The sequence below is a fragment of the Ictidomys tridecemlineatus genome, chromosome 11 (genome assembly GCF_052094955.1).
Source record: "Ictidomys tridecemlineatus isolate mIctTri1 chromosome 11, mIctTri1.hap1, whole genome shotgun sequence".
Taxonomy (NCBI): domain Eukaryota; kingdom Metazoa; phylum Chordata; class Mammalia; order Rodentia; family Sciuridae; genus Ictidomys; species Ictidomys tridecemlineatus.
Window position 1 is genome coordinate 15364313 of NC_135487.1, and position 20504 is coordinate 15384816.

At 50.6% G+C, this 20504-nt stretch overlaps 1 protein-coding gene across 1 annotated transcript; it reads right to left on the minus strand.

Annotated features, from left to right (window-relative positions):
* Positions 1 to 672: 672 nt before the first annotated feature.
* On the minus strand, positions 673 to 19874 carry Htr1d (5-hydroxytryptamine receptor 1D). The gene is made up of 2 exons (XM_078025587.1): positions 19637 to 19874; positions 673 to 2971 (listed from the first exon to the last, which is right to left on the minus strand). The coding sequence occupies exon 2, from the start codon at positions 2036 to 2038 to the stop codon at positions 896 to 898; it is 1143 nt and encodes a 380-aa protein (XP_077881713.1). The 5' UTR covers positions 2039 to 2971; positions 19637 to 19874; the 3' UTR covers positions 673 to 895.
* Between the last annotated feature and the right edge of the window lie 630 nt (positions 19875 to 20504).

Genomic DNA, 20504 nt, shown 5'->3' on the forward strand with positions numbered 1-20504 from the left:
CCTGTCGATCTGCGTGAGTGGAGTGATCAGGAGTTTCAACCTCAGAACATTAACATGGGGCAGGGATATTGGGGGAGAAAGAAGGCTGCGGGGTAGTCAATCCAGTCCCCACCATCCCATTCCCTTATCCCTACCTTCTGAGTTTCTCTCCAAGTCACTGGACTACTCATGGATGACAGGGAAAGGAGGATGTGGTAGAAGACATTCTTGGGTATTATTTTCTTTTTGGCAGTGGGGGTTGAACCTAGGTGTGCTTTACCACTAAGCTGCATCCCCAGCCCTTTAATTTTTTTTTTTTTTTTTTTTGAGACAGGATCTCACTATGTTGCTCAGGGCATCACTAAAATTGCTGAGGCTGACTTTGAACTTGTGATCCTCCTGCCTCAGCCTCCCCAGTGGTGGGACTACAGGTGTACGTCATCACCGTGCCCAGCCTGGGTATGGTTTTCTAATCAAGAAGCTACAGGGGATGGAGACTCCTCCATCCTGGCTCCAAATTCTCTTTCAATTCAGGCCATTAATCTTATCCTTCACTGAGCCCCCATAACAAATTTCAGATAGACGCGGAAGCCTTCCCTCTGGGCCCAGGGTCTTTTCTACAGAGTCAGAGAGTTTCTCACCTGAATCCGGTGGGTCATGTGTCTTTCAACCCCGGGAAGAACCACGAAAATATGAGGTCAGGGGAAGTCTTCATTCAGTCCTCTCGCCTTTCACCCAGTGGCCCAGCTTTGGGTGGCTCAGAAGTCAAGACTCAGGAAATAGAATAATTCTATTGATTGACCCAAGAGATCATGAATCAACCCAGTTCCCAGGGGAGGAGGGACAAAAAAAGAAAAGTTTAAAAGACAATCCCAACGGAGTCACAGGACCCAAAAGACTGAACAAGAGTCGCCACCTAATGAGACTCGGAGGCCCTTCGGACATGGACCACTTTCTGGAACGCGTGGCGGAAGTCTTCATTGAACACGGTGTAGACGATGGGGTTGATGAGCGAGTTTAAATAGCCCAGCCAGGTGAAGAAGTCAAAGAGGGCCGGGTGGAGCCAGCAGGCGTCCCGGCAGATGGGGAGGACCAAGGAGGCCACGAAGAAGGGCAGCCAGCAGACGATGAAGGCCCCCAGAATGATCCCCAGCGTCTTGGTGGCTTTCCTCTCCCGAGCAGCAGAAATCCTCTTGCGCTCCAGGACGCTGTCGGCGAGCCTGACCTTCACGTGGTTGAAGAAGAGCGGGGAGCCGGCCGCGTGCGAGTGGCCCTCGTGGAGACTGGGGTTGAGCGAGCAGAGCGAGGAGCCCGCGGAGCCCGCGATGAGCTGCGCCGTGGTGAAGCGCTTGCCGTGGAGCGAGGGCGGGTTCAGGATGCGGCTCCGGGCGGCCAGGTAGATGCGGCCGTAGAGGATGATGAGCAAGACGGACGGGATGTAGAAGGCGCCGCAGGTGGAGTAGATGGTGTAGGAGATCTGAGACGTGTTCACCAGGCAGTCGGACATCTCCTCCTGAGCCTTGGCCTGCCGCCAGAAGAGGGGTGGGATGGAGATGCAGATGGAGATGACCCAGACCACGGCGATCATCGCAGCCGCGTGGCCAGCCGTCCGGCGCTTACTGTACTCCAGGGCGTCGGTGATGGCCCAGTACCGGTCCAGAGCGATGACGCAGAGGTGCAGGATGGAGGCGGTGCAGCACGTGATGTCAGAAGACACCCAGATGTCACACAGGATTTGGCCAAAGTTCCAAGTGCGGGTAATGGTATAGGCGATGCTGATGGGCATGACCAAGATGGAAACCAGGAGGTCGGTGGTGGCCAGGGAGCCAATGAGATAGTTGGCCGGGGTGTGCAGCTTTCTGGTGTGCAGGATGGTGGCCAGTACAAAGGCGTTGGACAGCAGGGTGGCCAGCGTGATGATGGAAAGGACCACGGCCAGGGAGATCTTGAGCACCTGGAGGATCCCTGGATCCCAGGCCTCCGAGGTTTCCGTAGTGTTCAGGGATCTGTTGGAGGCCTCCTGGGGAAAGCCTTCTACTGACTGGTTGGGCGGGGCCATGCTAGGTGGCTCGCTCTCCTTGCAGACTTCCACACACAAGGCTCCTTCTTTCCCAGTCGCCTGGCCTACAGAGTAAGGTCATCTTTTGGCTTCATGCTGGTAGGGGCCATCCATCAGAACAGACCACCTTGAAAGGACCTGCAGACTTGGCTAGAACACCAAGGCCAGGTGCAGGGGTGCACCCCTGTAATCCCAGCAGCTTGGGAGGCTGAGGAAGGAGGATCGCAAGTTCACAGCCAACCTCAGTAACTTAGTGAGGCCCTATACAACTGAGTGATATCCTGTCTCAAAATAAAAAAAAATAAATAAAAAGGGCTGGGAGTGTGGCTCAGTGGTTAAGCACCCCTGGCTTCAACCCCAGAACCAAAAAAGAAAGAAAGAAAAACCAAATCGACTCCCAGCTGGTAGTTATAGGTTTTTCCTAAAACAGATGAATCCCGACATGTCTGGCCATTCTGGAACCTTGCCTAGCAGATGGTACAGCCCAGTGGACACATGCTGAATTTGTTAGACAATGATCAGGGTCTCACAGAAGTGTGGGCAGGGCTCTGGGATTCTAGCTTTTGGCATTTTGGCTCTTTGCAAAGCTGGAGACATCAATGTGTTGAATAAAAGCTTCAAAATGTCCCCATCCCTGATCAGAGAAGGTTCTGGATTTCAGGTTGTTGCCAGGAGTTTTTAAAACTAGACTCAAAAAGAAGCACCCGCTGAGTCAGAGAGACAGTAAATCAGCCGCTCAGTTCCCCCAGATTGATCTTGACACATCCTGAGGGACGCTTAGCTTTGGTTCTGGTTCCACTGAATGTTTTGAGCCTGAACAGACAGAACATTCCGGTTACCAGGACAGAAGAATGCAGGAGCAGGAAGTGGCGAAACACACGGATCGGATCGCTGTGGGTTCATCCGGAGGGCCGCACGTTCAGGAGCTCTGGGCTTTAAAAAAGAAAGAAGTGAAGAGTTAGGTTCTAGAAGGACAATTCTGAAGGCTGAAATTATCAGGTAGAAGGACACTGTCTCTAAGGCTGGCAACAGTGACCTGAAACTGCCTTTTCAAAGGTGTCAGAGCAGAGGGTGATAGGCCCACCCCCAGGATTCCCACAGGGGACAAGGTATCACAGAGCTGGAAGTATCACAGGCTTGTTGCAAGTATGAGAAATCAGTTCTCTAAATCATGAATCAGAAAGAATCAGAAAACATCCTTCTATTTACTCAGCAATGAAAACAAGCCAAACCAAATTGTGACAGGGAGAGAAACAAAAGCCACCAGAAAAAACACCAGCTCGCCACAATGTATTTCTCAAGGGAGTGTATGTGTGTGTGTGTGTGTGGGGGGGGTGACATTTTTTATATTCATTTGAATTTTCCAAATTTTCTGGAGGAGCATGAATGACCCTTAGAACAAACAAATAAACAGTCAAAAAAATAACAGAATATTTTTTTGTTAAGCAAAGACGTGAATTGCAAACATTTAAATCCCTGGGCATTTTTGTGATGAAAGTTCAATTCCAGAAAATACATTTGAATTTTTTTTTGGGCCGGTTGGGTACTAGGGATTTAACCCAGGAATGCTTGACCACTTTAGAATTTATGTACACACGCTTGAAAACATTTGATCATTAGGATTATATATGAATTTGTTTCATGGTTTGAATATTTTTCAACAACGTATCTCAAAGATTCCATCCATCACCCACTCCCACCCACCACATCATCCTTTTCTTTTTTACCCCCTGATAATGGGGATTGAACAGAGGCACTTTACCACTGAGCTACATTTCCAGATGTTTTTATTTTTTATTTTTATATTTTTAAAAAATTTTTAGACAGTCTTCCTAAATTGCCCAGGCTGCCCTTGAACTTGGAATCTCCTGCCTCAGCCTCCTAAATTGCTGGGATTGCAGTCATGCGCCACCATGTCCAGCCTCACCTCATTCTTAAGAACAACATCTTGTTCCTGGCTAAATTCAGGAAAAGTCTGGTAGTCAGAGTTGGGAAGGCTGGCATTCCTGATAGTTAAAGGGGCAAGAGCAAAGCCCCAGAAGTCAGAAAGGGCCAGGTCTGGCCAAATGACCAAGCTGGCTGAAGTGTAAAGAGCAGAGAAGCCAAACGAGCTGAGACTCAGGACTCAGCTGGTGCAGGGAAGGGGCAGGGAGGGGCTGGGGAGGCGGCAGGGCACAGGGAAAGTCTGCTTTGGGCTGGGACCACCTGGGCTCTAATCTCTGCTCTCCAGACTTACTGTGCAGCCTTGGGAAAATCCCTTCTCCTCTCTGAGTCTCAGGTTTCCTTCCCTGAACAATGGCCAAACAGTGGCCATCCAACCTGCCTCCCAGGGATGCTGGGAACTTACACTGCTCCTGGCAAGGCCGGTCCTGGGTACCCAGTAAAGAGCTGAGCAATGTCAAGAATCATTACTGTTGTACCCCCTGAGCTCAGCTCAGGGCTTTGTTAGGAAGGTCAGTCTGTCTGGATGGATTGATTTGAAAACATTCAGAAGCTAAATCTGCAATGTGATATTCTGTCCCATTTCTCAATCTTGTGGGTGCTTCATCTTAAAGATATATCCTCCTGGAGAAGGGATACAGCTTCAATGTAAGAAAACTCATTCTTAGCTATCAACCCCAAAACATATCCCAAAATTTGAAATATAATATACTTTTTTGTGAAACTCTTGCTATGGGTCCAGGCACTGAGTCAGTCCTGGGACGAAGAGTCACCCAACCTGTCAAGGGGGCAAAATGGTCCCCAACTTATAAATGGACCAATGGATGCTCAGAGAGGTGATGTCACCTATCCAAAGTCACCCAGCTGGAAGTGGAAGAACTGGGTCCTGAGCTCTCAAAACCCCCACCTTTCTCCACAGAGCTGCAATTCAGGCAGACAAGCCTCCAGGAATGGTTTTGGGTCCCCGTGGTGATAGGGGACAACATGGTCCTCCTGCCCTCAAACATCCCAGGCTCTCCTCCAAAGCCTCTGGCTGTTGTCCCTCCCACTTTGGTTCACAGAGAAGATGTGAAGTCCAGTTGGACTGTGTGGAATTTTCTTCCCTCCAGACAGCCTGGGCGAGCGAGGTGCCGGCATTTCCCACGGAGGCTGCTGGGCCTGCCCACAAGCTCATGCGGTCATGGGCTCCGGGCATTCCAGTGAGCTCATCTCAGGGCAAGGCGTGGGCTCAGAGAGGCCTGAGAGGCTGGCCGATGAGCAAGCCCTGGTGACATCCTGGGAGGAAGGACAGGAGCAGAGTGGTGAGGACACTTGGGCTGGAGCTTCGCAGGAAGCGGAGGGATTCTGAGGCTGTCCCCCTCCTTTCCTGCTGCTGTCCTTCCCCATCCTGAACAAAGCTGGGGGTCCTGCCATTATGCTGCCCGTGGAGACAGATGCCTCGGCTCTGTGAGCAACTCTCTCTCTCTTTCCCTAGAAAATTCACGTGACAGCGAGAACCATTTCCACACAGCAGGTAGGCAAGCGATTTTTAATCTGATGATTAAAGAGTGGGGAGCGAGAGGAACTGTCCCCTGCCAAGAGTTGAGTATAAACCGGGGAAGCCCTGTTAGCAAACAATTATAAAACTAGAGTTGTGATAACTAACTCATGACCCAGTACTTGCACTCCTGGGTAATGCACGGCAGAGAAGCTTCTGTGCATCAGACAGAAACAGGAGGATCTTGGTAGCACTGACTGTAAGCAAGTCAGAAACAGCACAGGCACCCAGCAACAGCAGCATGGTACAATGTGGCACATCCCTATGATGGAGGGCTATGAGAAGCCAAACAGCATAGACAAAGCTAAACCCATCAAATGGGGATTTTCACAAACAAGACTGAGTGCCAAAGTCAAAAAGAAAAGAAACCGCAGGGAGTGGTAACGCACTCCTACAATCCTAGTAACTCAGGAGGCTGAAGCAGGAGGATCACAGGAAGCCAGCCTTAGCCATTTAGCAAGACTCAAAATTTTAAAAATAAAAATAAAAAGGACGGGTCATGTAGCTGGGCCCCCCTGGTTCAATCTCCAGTATTACCAAAAAGAAGAAATAGACTTTTTCAAAGGAGAAATACATGTGGCAAGACCACAGGAAAAGCAAGTGATAAACTGATATTGGTTACCCCTGGACGGAAAAGGATGTGAGAATGTAATCATGAAGGGTCTTAAGGCTGTCAATAATGTTTGAATGATTGTGTGTGCACACACGTGTGTGTATGTGTGTGTGTGTGTGTATGTGTGGTGCTTGGGATGGAACCCAGGTCCCTTACACATTAGGGAAGCACTCAACCAACATGCTACATTCCCAGCCCCAATGTTCTATTTTTTAAAAGTGGTGGTGGGTAAATGGGTATTTATTATTATTCTCCAATCTTTACATATAATATATACTTATGTGTGTGTGTACACACTACATACATGCATACATATACACACACATACTACAAGCAGACATACGTATGTAGGGAATGATATGTTTGTAAGTGAAAACAGATCTTCAGAGATCGGAGATCAGCAGGAGAGTGGGGCAGGCGAAGAAACAGAGAGAAGAACCACCTGACTCAGAGAAGGAAGGCACCTTGCAGCCTTCCCTGTGAGGCAGGATACAAGAAATCAGAAACAGGTAGAGGGCCGGGCACAGTGGGTCACACCCGTAACCCTAGAAGCTCAGGAGGCTGAAGCAGGAGGATCTCAAGTTCAAAGGCAGCCTCAGAAACTTAGCAAGACCTGAGCAATCTAGGGAGACCCTGTTTCTTTTTTCATTCTTTTTTTTTTTTTTAAGAGAGAGAGAGAGAGAAATTTTTTTTTAATATTTATTTTTTAGTTTTCAGCGGACACAAACTTCTTTGTTTGTATGTGGTGCTGAGGATCAAACCCGGGCCACACACATGTGAGGCGAGCGTGCTACCGCTTGAGCCACATCCTCAGCCCAAGACCCTGTTTCTAAATAAAACATAAAAAGGAGTCAAGGATGAGACTAGTGGTTAAGCACCCCTGAGTTCAATCCCTAGTATGAAACAAAGAAAAAACAAACAAAACAAACAGGTAGGAAGGAGACATAAAGGAGTTCAAATAGATAGAAAGGATGAGGAAATAATTTTAACTTGAGGTTCTGCATCCTGTCCCAGGTCTGTCACTCCCCCAAGCCAGTCCCTCTCCCGGGCCTGTCCACTCCCAAATTTCTGGGAAATCTGTAAATCTTAGAGTTACTGCAAACTCACCCTCTTGTAAAAACTACCTTGTGTGCTGTTAATTAGTCCATCAATAAATAGATTGTGCAAAGAGAGAGCGAGCATCGGAAGAAATGTATCATTTAGGGGATTTTCCGGCCTTTTCTATTGATCAGATCATGAAGACCTCATCAGCCTAAGGAGCCTGAGAACAAACAGACCACCATAAGCCTTGAGGTCACCAGCCTGAGGCCATCGTCACAGACCTTCCCAAGCCCACCCCTCACCAAGTCTCCTTCAAAACAAGAACCAGGAACCCCCAAAGCACATCCCTCCCTTGAGATGGCTGGCTTCTCCTGGAATGTGGGTCTGCTTTCCTACATAAACCTGGGTCTCTGACACGCGATGCAAGGCTTTTCCCTCTCCTCCACCACGGACCCCACTTGTCCTGGGTGGAGGACCTCCTGTCCGGGAACTCCTTGGGCCTCTTCCAGGGACATGTAGATGCCTATGAGTGACCTTCTACCCAGGAAGCCTCATTTGTACTAAGTCAGTCTTTCCGGGCTGGGATGTGGCTCAGGGGTAGAGTGCTTGCCTCACACCTGTGAGGCCCTAGGTTCCATCCCCAGCAAAGAAGATTCAAAAGGGGGGATGAAAAAAACCCCATTTCAATCTTTTTCCAGCTGCGCCAGTTCCAATGGACACAGCAGGCCCTGGGAATCACTGTAAGGCAGAGGAATTTCAGTTCTTTCCCACCAAACAATCCCTACCGTGGGATCCCAGCCAAGTCCATTCACCTCCTGGGCCCTTCTTCCTCATCTGTAAATTAGGGTAACAACACCTTTCTCCAAGAATTGTTCTGTGGCTTCAGCTAAGCTGGGACAACAGTGGCAGAGCGGCTGGCACCCAGCAGGTGTCCTTTTTATTCCTCTAAACCTGAGCTTGCTCCCCAGGGCTCACTGGGCTGGCCGGAAGATCAGTTGCCTCTCCTCTGTGAAGGGTCTTTAACTGAGTCATAAAACCCTGCCAAAAACAAAGAGGATGCATGCCGTTAATGGGTCCTCAGAAGCTATTCTTGTCCTTTCAGAGGGGGTGGAAAAAGGCCCAGAGGCCTGTGATAAAAGATTTGTTGCAGTAAAACAGACCCAGTGACCCCCCCACACACACACACAGAGGAATTCCGGTGAGCTCTCTAGAAGCTGTGTGGTAGGGCTGAGGGCCCTGGGGGGTCATTCCACAAGTCCAGAGGGAGGTCATCTTGCAGCCTCAGTTTTTCCCTCTAGAAAATCAAAGAATGAAGTATGCCCTCCCAGCGACGTCAGGAGGGTTAAACATAAAATAGATGATGACTAAAAAATCTTCACATGGGTATGGGTGTGTGGGCACGTGTGTGTGTGTGTGTGTGTGTGTGTGCGTGCATTTCTCTGGGTGCAAGTTTTGAACTCTGATCGGTGTCTTGAGGTGCACACAAATCCCTCTTGCGCTTCAGTTTCTCTAATTACAAAATCGGGAGAATGCAGAAAATGTGCAGCAGGCCAACTTCTGACCCAGCACTTCCACCCCGCGCTGTACACCCACCCCACCCTCGGGACTGGGCATGTGGCTCAGAGGTAGAGTACTTGCCTACCACAAGTCAGATCCCGGTTCCAGCCCCAGCACCACGCGGTGGGGGTGGGGAAGCCATTAGATCTACCAAATATGTACACAAGAATTGTCCACAACAGCACTCTTTGTGACAACCCCAAACTGGAGACGAACTAAACTACCATCGACAGTTCAATGGATAAGTAAGGGTGGCAGTTTCAAACAGTAGAATACTGTGCCTCAGTGAGAATGGACCCCAGATGTATACAACCACACAGATGAATCACAAAATTGGGCAGAAGAAGCCAGATGCCATGAGAGATGGAACTCTGTGAGGTTCATGATCAGGCAAAACTGAGCCCCACACGTGGAAGTCAGGGTACAGTGTGACTCCTGAGGGAGGGGCGAGGGGTGGAGGGAGTAGGAGGGCTTCCCAGGGCAGGTCATGTTTTCTTGAACTGCACATTTCATCTTGTGATAATTCATCAGTCTGCATGAACAGTTGTGTTTTGAACACTTTCGCTTTTATAAAAACTTTACCCCCCAAAAAACGAAAAAGTAGTGATTAAATGCCCAAGTACCTAAGAACTTTATGCACTGATTTGTGTGTGTGTGTGTGTGTGTGTGTGTGTGTGTGTGTGTGTGCCAGGAATTGAATCCAAGGGGTGCTTAACCACTTAGCCACATCCCCAGGCCTTTTAATTTTTTATTTAGAGTCAGGGTCTTGCTAATTGCTCAGGGCATTGCTAAGTCACTGAGGCTGGCTTTGAACTTGAGATCCTCCTGCCTCAGCCTCCCAAGCTTCAGGGATTACAGGTGTGCACCACCGTGCCCAGGGTTTTTTCGGGGGGTGGGGTACCAGGGATTAAACTCAGGGTTACTCAACCATTGAGCCACATCACCAGCCCAATTTTTATATCTTATTGGAGACAGGGTCTCACTGAGTTACTTAGTGCCTTGCCATTGCTGAGGCTGGCTTTTGATCTTGAGATCCTCCTGTCTCAGCCTTCAGAGCTCCTGGGATTATAGGTATGCACCACTGTGCCTAGCCTGCATTTTATTTTTTAGAGACAGAAACTCACTAAGTTGCTTAGAGCCTCACTTTTGGTGAGGCTGGCTTTGAACTCATGATTCTCCTGCCTCAGCCTCCCAAGCTGCTGGGATTACAGGCATGTACCACCACACCAGGCTACCATACCTAGCTTTTATGCACCAGTTCTGTAGGTTACAGCAAAGTCTGGGCTCATCACTGACACTCTGTGCTCAGGCTCTGCATATGGAAAATGGGGAGTGTAATAGCACCCAACCCAGACAGTAGAATACTGTGCCTCAGTGAGAAGGGACCCTAGATGTATACAACCACACAGATGAATCACAAAATTGGGCAGAAGAAGCCAGATGCCATGTGAGATGGAACTCTGTGAGGTTCATGAAACCTAACTCTGTTAGGTTTCAGTGGGCTGGGTGGAAAGTGACAGGCACATAGTAAATGCTCCATAAATTCCAGTTCCAGCAGTACCTGCCCCCCTCTTTCTGTGGTTTTGCTTTTCACAGTTTCAGTTGCCCACAATCAACTGAAAATATTACAGGGAAGTTTCAGAAACAAGCAATTCATAGGTTTTAAAGTATGCACCATTCTGAGCAGTGTGATAAAATCTCACAGTGTCCTGTTCAGTCTCGCCCAGGATGTGAATCATCCCTTTGTCCAGTGTAACCATCCTACAAATACACACATGTCTGTGTGTATACACATGGACGCTACTTGCACGTTAGTCACTTAACAGCTGCTATAAGATCAAGTGTCCTGGAATCGCAGTGTTTGTGTTCAAATAACACTTAGGTAGGAGTTAACGCTACGCCAAGAGCTACGTCATTCACCTCACAGTGCAGGCATCATCATGAGAAAGGTGAGGACAGGGCAACAAGATATTCCGACAAAGCGAGCATGATCATATTCACATAGCTTTTATTTTTTGCTGTGCTGGGGATCAAACCAAGGGCTTCTCTCTTGCTAGGCAAGAGCTCAACTGCAGAAGATTGCCAGCTATTTGTTAATCTCATATTGTGCTCAGCTTATAAATCAAACTTTATTATAGTCCAGGCATGGTGGTGCATGCCTGTAGTGCCAGCAGATGCAGAGGCTGAGACAGGAGGATCCCAAGTTCAAAGCCAGCCTCAGCAATTTAGCAAGGCCCTAAGCAACTTCCCGAGACCCTGTCTCTAAATAAAAAATAAAAAGGCCTGGGGATGTGGCTTAGTGGTAAACTGCCTTGGGTTCAGTCCCCAGTAGCAAAAAACAAAACAAAACAACAACAACAACAAAAAACCAACACAGACTTTATATAAATACAGATGTACAAGAATAAACCATTATATGGGGTTCAGCTCTAGCTTCGGTCTCAGGCATCACAGAGGATCTCAGAATGTACCCACCCTGGATAAGAAGGTCTCCTGGAGTTGTAACCGATGGTCCTCCCTGGCAAACATGATTTAGAAGAGACTTTTAAAATGTTCTTCTATTTCAAACAGCTGACATTGCTGATGCCCAGAGAGGTGTGTGACTTGCCCAAGATCACAAGGCAAGCTCGGCAGCCCTCCAGGTCAGCTCAGTACTTCCACCCTGTACTATCTCCATCTTGCCCTACTAAACAGAGGGTATTTTCTTGTCCCTCAGGTCTGGGCCAGTATTGTCTAGCTATGACCAACAGAGTAAAGCAGAATCAACAGTGAGCCAGCTCCAAAATTTGTCCCCAAAGGGCTGTGCATTCTTCCATTTGCACTCTGCCACTGCCATGAGAACAGGACCAGGCCGGCGCACTGGCCCTGGAGGAAGACACTGGGGAGAGGTCACTTTTCAGGCCAAGGATATAACAGGGACAAAGAATCAGAGCAGGAAATATACTGGTACTAAAACAGGCAGATATTGCTTGATCCCTTGTATTGGGCCAGTGTGAGGAAGAAACAGTCCCTGCATTTAAGGAACACATGGTCCAGTGACAGAGACAGCTAGCATGGTGGGAGTCATGGTGGTAGGCACTCAGGAGAGGGGCACCTGAGCCTAGAGGGGCTTCAGGAAGGTCAGGGGGCACTTCCTGCAGAGATGCCACAGGCTAGTCCTGAAGGGTGACACTGGGGAGAGGTCACTTTTCAGGCCAAGGATATAACAGGGCCTGAGAGCAGGGTCTTGGGCTCTAGCCCGGCTCCGCTGGCGACTCTGAGTCATCCTGGATGAGTCAGCTCCTCCTATGGGCCTCAGTTTCCCTAACTTGAAAATGAGACCATTGGACCAAATCAGATTCTCCTGGTGACTATTTGAACTCCTAGGGGAGCTTTAAACATATCAATTTGTTAAACACACACACCCCAAAATCCAGATATCTAGACCTCATTCCCAGGGTGTAGCGCCCAGGCACTGTGATCTCTGAAATCTCTCCAAGCACCTCTAGGGGTAGCCAGGATAGAAACCCACCAGCCTGGATCACATCCAGTTAGCTCCGTCATGACAACTGGTTATTTTTAGAAAATCAAACACAGGTGAACCCTGTTCTCAAGGCCTTTGCAATGGGTAGAAAGTAGGAGAAGCTAACCCCCTCCTACCTCCAGCCTTGTCACAGGCAAGGGACCATCCTGAACAATCACACATCTGCCAAAAGGCAAGAGCTGCCCGCTCAGTGGACTCCCCCATGCCTGTGGGAAATGAGCACTGAGATTTTAAACTCCCACCAACTGCCCCTAACGATACCCCTTGGGGCAGAATCAGCATACCCATTTCCCAGATGAAGAAACTGAGCTCCAGATGGGGTAAACTGACTCGCTCAAGGTCACACACGCACAGCCTGGATGGAAAGCCAAAGCTGAGGAACCAGAATAGCCCCTAGTGGCGACCTCTGGCCACTGAGTGCTTGAACTGTAGCCACTGAGACCTGCTGTAAGTGTAACAAAGCACCGGATTTCAAAGACAAGTCATAAGAAGAATGAAACAATTTTTTATATGTTATGTGTTGAAAATGTTACTATTTGGATAGAGTAAGTTAATAAAACAATTAAAATTAATTTCACTTTAACATGGCTATTCCTAAATTTTCTAAATCTAATTTTTTTTGGGGGGGCGGGGGGAGGTTCTGGAGATTGAACCTAGGGGCACTTTACCACTGAGCTACATCCCCAGACCTTTTTATTTTTTTACTTTGAGATAGGGTCTTGCTAAGTTGCTGAGGCTGGCCTTGAACTTGTAATCTTCCTACCTCAGTCTCTTGAGTTGCTGGGATTACAGGTATGTGCCACCATGCCCAGTGATCTAAATTTTCTAAATCTAAAAAAACCATGTTTGTCAACTGTGTTATACACACACTCACACACACACACACACACATACACATTCACACACATATGTATATATACTTTTTTTTTTTTTTGGTGTGTGCTGGGATGGAACCAGGACCTTGTCCTGCTAGATAGACAAGTGCTCTGCTGCTAGGCTACAAGCCTGTCCCCCCTGCATTATGTTTCTGTTGGACAGTGCTGTCCCAGACCCAGGATGCTCAACAGGGGTGATATCACACTCCTCTGGGAGCTCGGTGCATTCCTGGGACAGGGACAACACGGGAGCCATGTCATCAAGGGAGCAGGCCCAGCTGAAAAAGGGTGGTAGTAAAGTCCTGGTCAACATCTACTGAGAGTTGACTTCCTGCCAGGAGCTGGTGTCTCAGTGACTCCTGTTACCTGGTGAAGTCTAACCACTACTCTGAAATGAGTCCTGGAATTATCTTCCCACTCCTCAGGAGAGAAAACCGAGGCTCAGAGAAATGGCCGAACTGAGGTCCCAAAGCTGGGACTCAGAGGACTTAGGATTGGAATCTGGGCTTGCCAGACTCCACAGGGCCCTACTCATAGGAGGCACAAGGCAAAGTCAGCTCACCTGCCTGAACAGAGCCTCCCTCTGCCAGGCCTCCAGCACTTGGCATGGCCCAAAAGAAAGGGTAGGAATTGTGCAAGCTTCTCACATTGGCTGTGCGTAGGCATTACCGGGGGCTCTTGTTAAAAATGCAGATTCTGTGGCCTGGAGCGGGGCCTAAGAGTCTGAGGGTCTGGGAAGGTCCAGGTGAGGCTGGTGCTGCTGCAGCCTCCCAGCCCAGACTGAGTAGCGAAGGTAATGAGAAGGCAGCCCGGGGCTCACCAAGGATCTCAGCATCAGAGTGGGAAGGACTCTTAGGAATCATCTAGTACAATTCCCTCATGCTGCTAACGGGGAGATGAGCTCAGAGAGGGTCAAACTGTTTCTCAAAGTCACACAGGGAGTTACAGACAGAGACCAAATCTCCAGAATCCCATCCAGGCTCCTTCCACTGCCTCCAACTGGCAACAGGAAATTGAGATGAAGGACAAAAGTAGCCAGAGGTTCATGCCATGCGCTGTTGGCATTTTCAAGTCTCCCCAACACAGCAGGGGAGTAACCCTGGGAGGAGACTGTCGGCCTGACCACACTCTTCAAGAAGCCTTTAAAACTGCACTCCCTGCCCCTGGAGTTGAACCTGCCTCCTCTCCCCACCCCAGATGTTGTACATCTGGATTCCCAGAGAGCACTTGAGCTGATGGATGGAAACCATTTTCAGGACAGAGGAGAAGCTGTCTTCTCCAGTCTGGAAGAACAAGGTACTGACAGCAGGAATTCATTTCCTAGAAGTCAAACACGGAATATGTTAGTGTTTACAGGATCCAATCCCACCATTCACCATCTGCTTTCCCTGCTGAGAGGCACAATGCGGCAATGATTAGGAGCACAGGCTTCAGAGTTAGGTAGAGCTACAGAGTCAGGTGGACAACGCACTTTACCAGCTCCATATACTAGCTGTGGGACTTTGGGTAGGTTATTCAACCTCTCTGAGCCTGTTTCCTCCTACATTCAATAAGTAGTAAAGCCTACCAGGTGTTGGCATGAGCAATACAGATGTGAACACTGCTCTTAGGAAGACAGAGTGGCCCTGGGGAAACATTCTAGGTACCCGGGACCACAGATGCGATGAGGATGACAGTGGATTGTGCAGGACAACAGAGTAGGTAACCAGCTGCAACCCTGAGATCCCACTCCGGAAGTGTTTTGTTTTTTTTGTGATACTGGAGATTGAACCCAAAGGTGCTTAACCATGGAGTTACATCCCCAGCCCTTTTGATTTTTTTTATTGTGAGAAGGTCTCACTAAGTTGCTCTGGGTCTTGTGAAATTGCTGAGGCTGGCTTTGAACTTGCAGTCCTCCTGCCTCAGTCTCCCAAGCTGTTGGGATTACAGATGTGCACCACTGCGCCCCGTCTGGAAGTGGTTTTGAGGCTGCCCACAGAAGGAACAGAACCAGCAAGAAGCAGCGAGTGAAGAGGAATGGGAGCCGATGACACCCATCCCACAGGACTGAACCTTGGAGAGCCCTTGTCTGCAATCCACCCCAAATCCTTTTTCATTTCCTGTTGTTTACCCATCCAGAGGTCCCACAGAGCAGCTCCTTCCCCTCGTGACCCTGCTTCACCTGGACTCAGCAAAAGATCATGCCTCCACCCTTCTCTTAGCTGAGCCTTGTGCTTGCGAAGACACTGACTGGTTCTTACTTCTGAGTCTTTGCCTAGCCTATTCCCTCTACCCAGAATGCCTTTCTGCTGGTCTCCTCTACCCTCTCTAGAGGTTCCCCTGGCCCCTAGGATGGGATGGAACTGATCACTCCCTCCTCTCTGCCCCTTGGGGCTTCCTCTGTAGGCATCATGCTGCACTCCCCTGGACAGGGCTCACTTGCCAACATCCTGTTTCCCTGCCAGACTTGAACTCCAGAAGGAAAGGGGAGCGTGTGGGTCAGGAAGCCCAGTGCCTGTCCCTCCACTGGCCCCCAACTCTAGTTCACTGTCAGGACCAAAGTCAACTGTTCTCTTTACTGAAGCTTGTCCTGCTCCTTGTACCGGTGTGGGGCGTTGGTGATCCATAATCTACACCCTGCGTCATGCAGCCCAGTGTTGGTGAGTCTCTGTTCCACAAGAGACGTTTCTGGAGCGATCCACCCAGTTTGTTCATAGTGCCATGTTTGGGGCTTAACATTTACAGATATTCCATAGAGATTGATTCAAGGAATGAATGAAAGAAGAATGCTGACAGCTTTAGGTTTCTTTTATCTTTTCTTTTCTACTCCCGTCCTGCCCTAGGTACTGGGATTGAACGCAGGGGTGCTCTACCACTGAGCAACAACCCCAGCCCATTTTACTATTTATTTTGAAACAGGGCCTCATTAAATTGCCCAGGCTGGCCTTCAATTTGAGATCCTCCTGTCTCAGCCTCCCGCGTAGCTAGGATTATAAGACTGCACCACCACACTGGGCCCTTTCTTTTTCCAAAATTATTCGAGTTTATTAAACCTGTCCAGAAATATATTACATTTCTAAGGTTTTACCTTTCTTTTTTTTTTTTTTTTTAAATTTTAACATTTATTTATTTTTTCTTAATTCTCGGCGGACACAACATCATTGTTGGTATGTGGTGCTGCTGGGGATCGAACCCGGGCCGCACGCATGCTAGGCGAGCGCGCTACCGCTTGAGCCACATCCCCAGCCCCAGGTTTTACCTTTCTTTGACTCCCCTCTCTGAACCCTTAGCCCTAAATGTCTTTTGGTCATCCCTCTTGGATATCCCCCAGGGGACCCCCACATCAATCCAGCCGCCATCTTTTCTCAGCCACACCAGCCCCTCGGACAGGCTGTACCCTAGTCTCACTTACCTAGCCCTGAAACTTAATTGTCTTCTCTTTTGGTGCTGGGAATCAGACCCGGGGCCTTGCGCATGCTAGGCAAGTGCTCTACCACTGAGCCACGATCCCGGCTTAGTCTCACAACTTGGGATTCTTAACACTTAATCCCTTATTTCATATAAAGGGTGAGGACCCTGAGCCTCACCCAAATCTACGGCCAGATCTAGAGCCTCGGACTTGTCACCCCCTACAGATTCTGCCTCCTCCCTCTGTCTTCTCTACTTGTTTCTGGGGCATCTGCATCTCAGTTCCGGCTGTTCCCTCTGCGTGGAAGAGAAGTCCTTCCCATCCCCCTTCAATGTGGAAGCCCCGACCTCAGGACGCCCTCCCTGGCCCCCAGAGCACAGTCTGGCCTTTCACCTCTTTCTGGATTCCAGGTTGTTTGTGCCTCTTGTTGCCTCTGTCTAGAAACCCCTTGAAAATTTACCTATTCTGTCCCCCACTCAGCCCCCAGAGCTCTCACAGTCAATCTAGAATCTTCTTTCAAATGGGCCCTGGAGAAATTATAGCATTTGGACTGGGGTGTGGCTAACATGCATATTTGAGGCCCTGGGTTTGAGTCCCAGCAACAAAGTAATAATAATGTAAATAGTAGCATTTCCTCCCTCCCTCCCTTCCTTTCTCCCTCCCTCCCTCCCTCCCTCCCTCCCCCCCCCCCCTCTCTCTCTCTCTCTCTCTTTCTCTCTCTCTCTCTTTCTTTCTTTCTTTCTTGTAGTTGTGGGAGGTGCTGGGGATCAAACCCAGGACCTCAGGCATGGCAGGTAAGCACTCTTCCACGACTATGCCCCCATCTCTGTCCCCTTCTATTTAACCTTTCAGGGGCTTCCGTAGCACTCAGAATAAAACCCCAAACCCTCACTCTGGCCTGTGAGGCCCTACATGACGGGCCTCCACCCCTGCCACCTCCTTGACCCCCACCTCCTACCAGCTGCCCCCCTTAAACCTCACTGCTTTGAGGTACAGTGGCTCTCCTGCTCTGCCGTGTCCTCCTGGGCTGGTTCGTTTTCAGCATTCAACACCAGCCGATCTTTTCCACTTGGTTGTTAATTCCTTGTCTCTGTGCACCACACACCCGCCACCGCACAGACCCCTACCAAACACCCCTTCTGTCAAGCTCATCGCTCTATTCCCAGGGCCTGAACAGTGCCTGGTGACAGTAAATGTGTGTGGGTCCCTAGCCCAGAGGAGTGATCTGGGCTGGGGACAGAGATTTATGAGTCATGTGCATGGAGATGGTAAATAAAGCCAGTGGGGTGGGTGCACTCGCCCAGAGAGTGGTTGACTATGAGGAGAGGAGGGCCCTGGAGAGCAGGGCATCTAATGGCTGTAAAAAGGAAACTGTTCGGTGAAAACAACAGAGAAGACAAGGAAAACTGTAATAGCGTTAAGTCACAAGAGAATGCTTCTGGAGGGAAGGTGTGGAAGTGTTAACTGCCGCTGAGAGAGAAAGTTAAGGCCGAATTCAGCTCCCAGATGCTGCTGACCTTGGGCAGACCCCTTCGGCTCTGTGGGCCTCAGAGGGAGCCATCTGTGCAAGGAAAGGGACCTCTCAGGTCTGGATGCTCCAAGCTCTGAGAAACTACTTCTGCTTAGATTCACATCACCCTTGCCAGAAAGAAGAGTCATCTATCTGTGGCCTAGGAGCAGAGGGGTGGCCACAGGACCCATCCTCAATTATTTACCCACTGGCAGCTGACAAGCTTCAGGAAGCATCTCTGTAGCTCTGACCCTGTACCAGGTGGAGGAGAGAGGATGCCCCAGGCCTTCCAATCATGTACAGCTGGTCTGGACCCGCACTGTCTCCACCCTCCAAGTCCTGGCTTCCTGGATGCCTCCATGACAGGACAAAGCCCACCCACCTCTGCCCACCAGCTGGACAACGTTACAAGCTGGAAAAGGCCCAGCTGCCTAAGTGGCCCTCCTATAGGGTCCTTTAATATCCCCGGGGAGGAGGGCTGTCACCCCACAGTGACCCTGTGGTCCAGAGAAAGGCACAGACCCACCATGCACACTCATCTGGAAAACACCAGAAGGTGCTTCCAAGGAAGAGACAGGAATTGCTCCAACTCATCAGAGCAAATCACAGCCACCAATGACTGAGCTCTTGTTTGGGGCCAGGTGTTCGTCTCAGCAATGATCCCGTTTGATTTGCACAGCAAGACTGTGAGGGGTGTTGTTATCCTCGTTTCATAAGGGAGAAAACCAAGGCTCAGAGAAGTTAAGGGCTCTCTGATCACACAGCTAGTAGGTAGCTGAGGCCAGTTCATTAATGCAGCCAGCCTGACAGTCTGGCTCCTAATCCTTGAACTTCCCCAGAAATAGCAAGGCAGGATTTTTGTTTTCTCTTTTCCTACAAGTAGTGTGACCTTGGGCAAGATTTATTCCACACATTTTGCACCTGCAATTAGCAGATTTCTTAGTGCTCTTCCAGTTCTGACATTATGTGAGGGTTTGTACAGAACTTCACAGTCTATGAAGACACCCATCCGGCCCCTCCTGTATTCCCACGAGTCAGCAGAGATGGAGAAGTATCTCCTCCAGTTGACATATGAGCATGTTGAGGCTCCGAGACATGCCGCGACCTGCCCAAGGTCACAAGCAAGTCGGGCCCACCCGAAAGCCCACACTGGAGCCCCCACACTGGATGCTCCGCGTCCTCTCCAGAAAGGGCAGCCCCGCCGCGGCACCGCGCCCAGACCTGGCCGGCAGGGGGCAGCGCCCGGCTTCCCTCCGCCTGGGACCACCTGGGGGCGACGTAGCCCGGCCTGGGGGCACACCTCGTGCCCCGCCCGGTCTGGCTTGAGCGGGGGCACCCGGAAAGCGCAGGAGACCCCTCAGCCGCCCCGACGGCTGCCTCGGCCCACGCCACGGTCCCGGGGCTCCGGAGGGCGACCCCGACGTTCCCCTTGGGAGCCGCAGGTCCTCGGCGCCACACTCCCCTCCCGTCTGAAGGCGCGGGGAGGCGGGCCACCGGGGGCCAAAGAGGGTGCCCCGGTCCCCGCGCTCTCCGGAACCCCAGGTCGGGCACTGCCACGCGCGGCGGCGGCGCGCCCCCTGCCCCTGTCCGGCGGCACGCGGCTCGGCACTCACCCGCTCCGCGGCTGCAGGTGCGGACAGACGCCAGGCTCGCCTTCACCGCTTGGGCTCCTCGCGCCGCGTCTCCGCCAGCGATCGCTCGGCCTCCGCCACAACCCCGCGGAGCTCAGGGCGCAGCCGCCCCGCCGCCCCGGGGCTCTGCCCCGCCGCGCTTCGCGCTCCCACCTCCTCCGCGCTCCCAGCGCCCTGCGGCTCCGGCGCTGCGCTCCCTGCCCGCGCCCGCCGCTCCTCCTCGCTCCGCTCCCCAGCTCCTCCCCTGCCGGGCTCGCTCCCCACTCGGCCCCCCGCCCGCCAGGAGGGAGCGCGGCCCCTTCGATCCAGGACTGCAGGCTCCACAGCTACCAGCCCCAGCCCACCTAGGGCACTGAGGAATCAGGTGGAGAAGAACCCAGGCACGCCCAGGTCCCCCACCTGTTGGAGGACCAGAAGGCTGCGTCTGAGGTTAGGGCCCGCAGGGAGGTGGGTCATGCCCAGAGACCCCATCTGTTCTTATCCCCTGTGTTCATTACAAGTTGATTTTTTTTTTTCATTTTGCAAATATTTATCCATCTACTCTATGGCGGCATGCTCGAGGCACTAGAAATGTTGCAGAGAACAGACGGGCTTAGATCCCGTGGAGCTTACATTCTATTCTACTGGGGTAGACGCAATACACTTAATAAGCAAAACGTGTAAAATGTTTATAGCGGTTAATGGTAGGATGAGAACTAAAGCAAGGAAGGGAAGTAGAGAATGGAGTTGAGGGCTCTGGCTAGGGAGGCATCAGTGGGATGCCTGAAGGGAAGAACACCCCTCCCCATCCAGAGGGGGACAGTGTCCAGCCACTTCCCTGCTGGGTAACAGTAGTGGAGGTCAGAGAGGT

Bases quoted from the DNA above. Each gene is read 5' to 3' on its own strand.
- Htr1d (XM_078025587.1), bottom strand. From the start codon at position 2,038: ATGGCCCCGCCCAACCAGTCAGTAGAAGGCTTTCCCCAGGAGGCCTCC.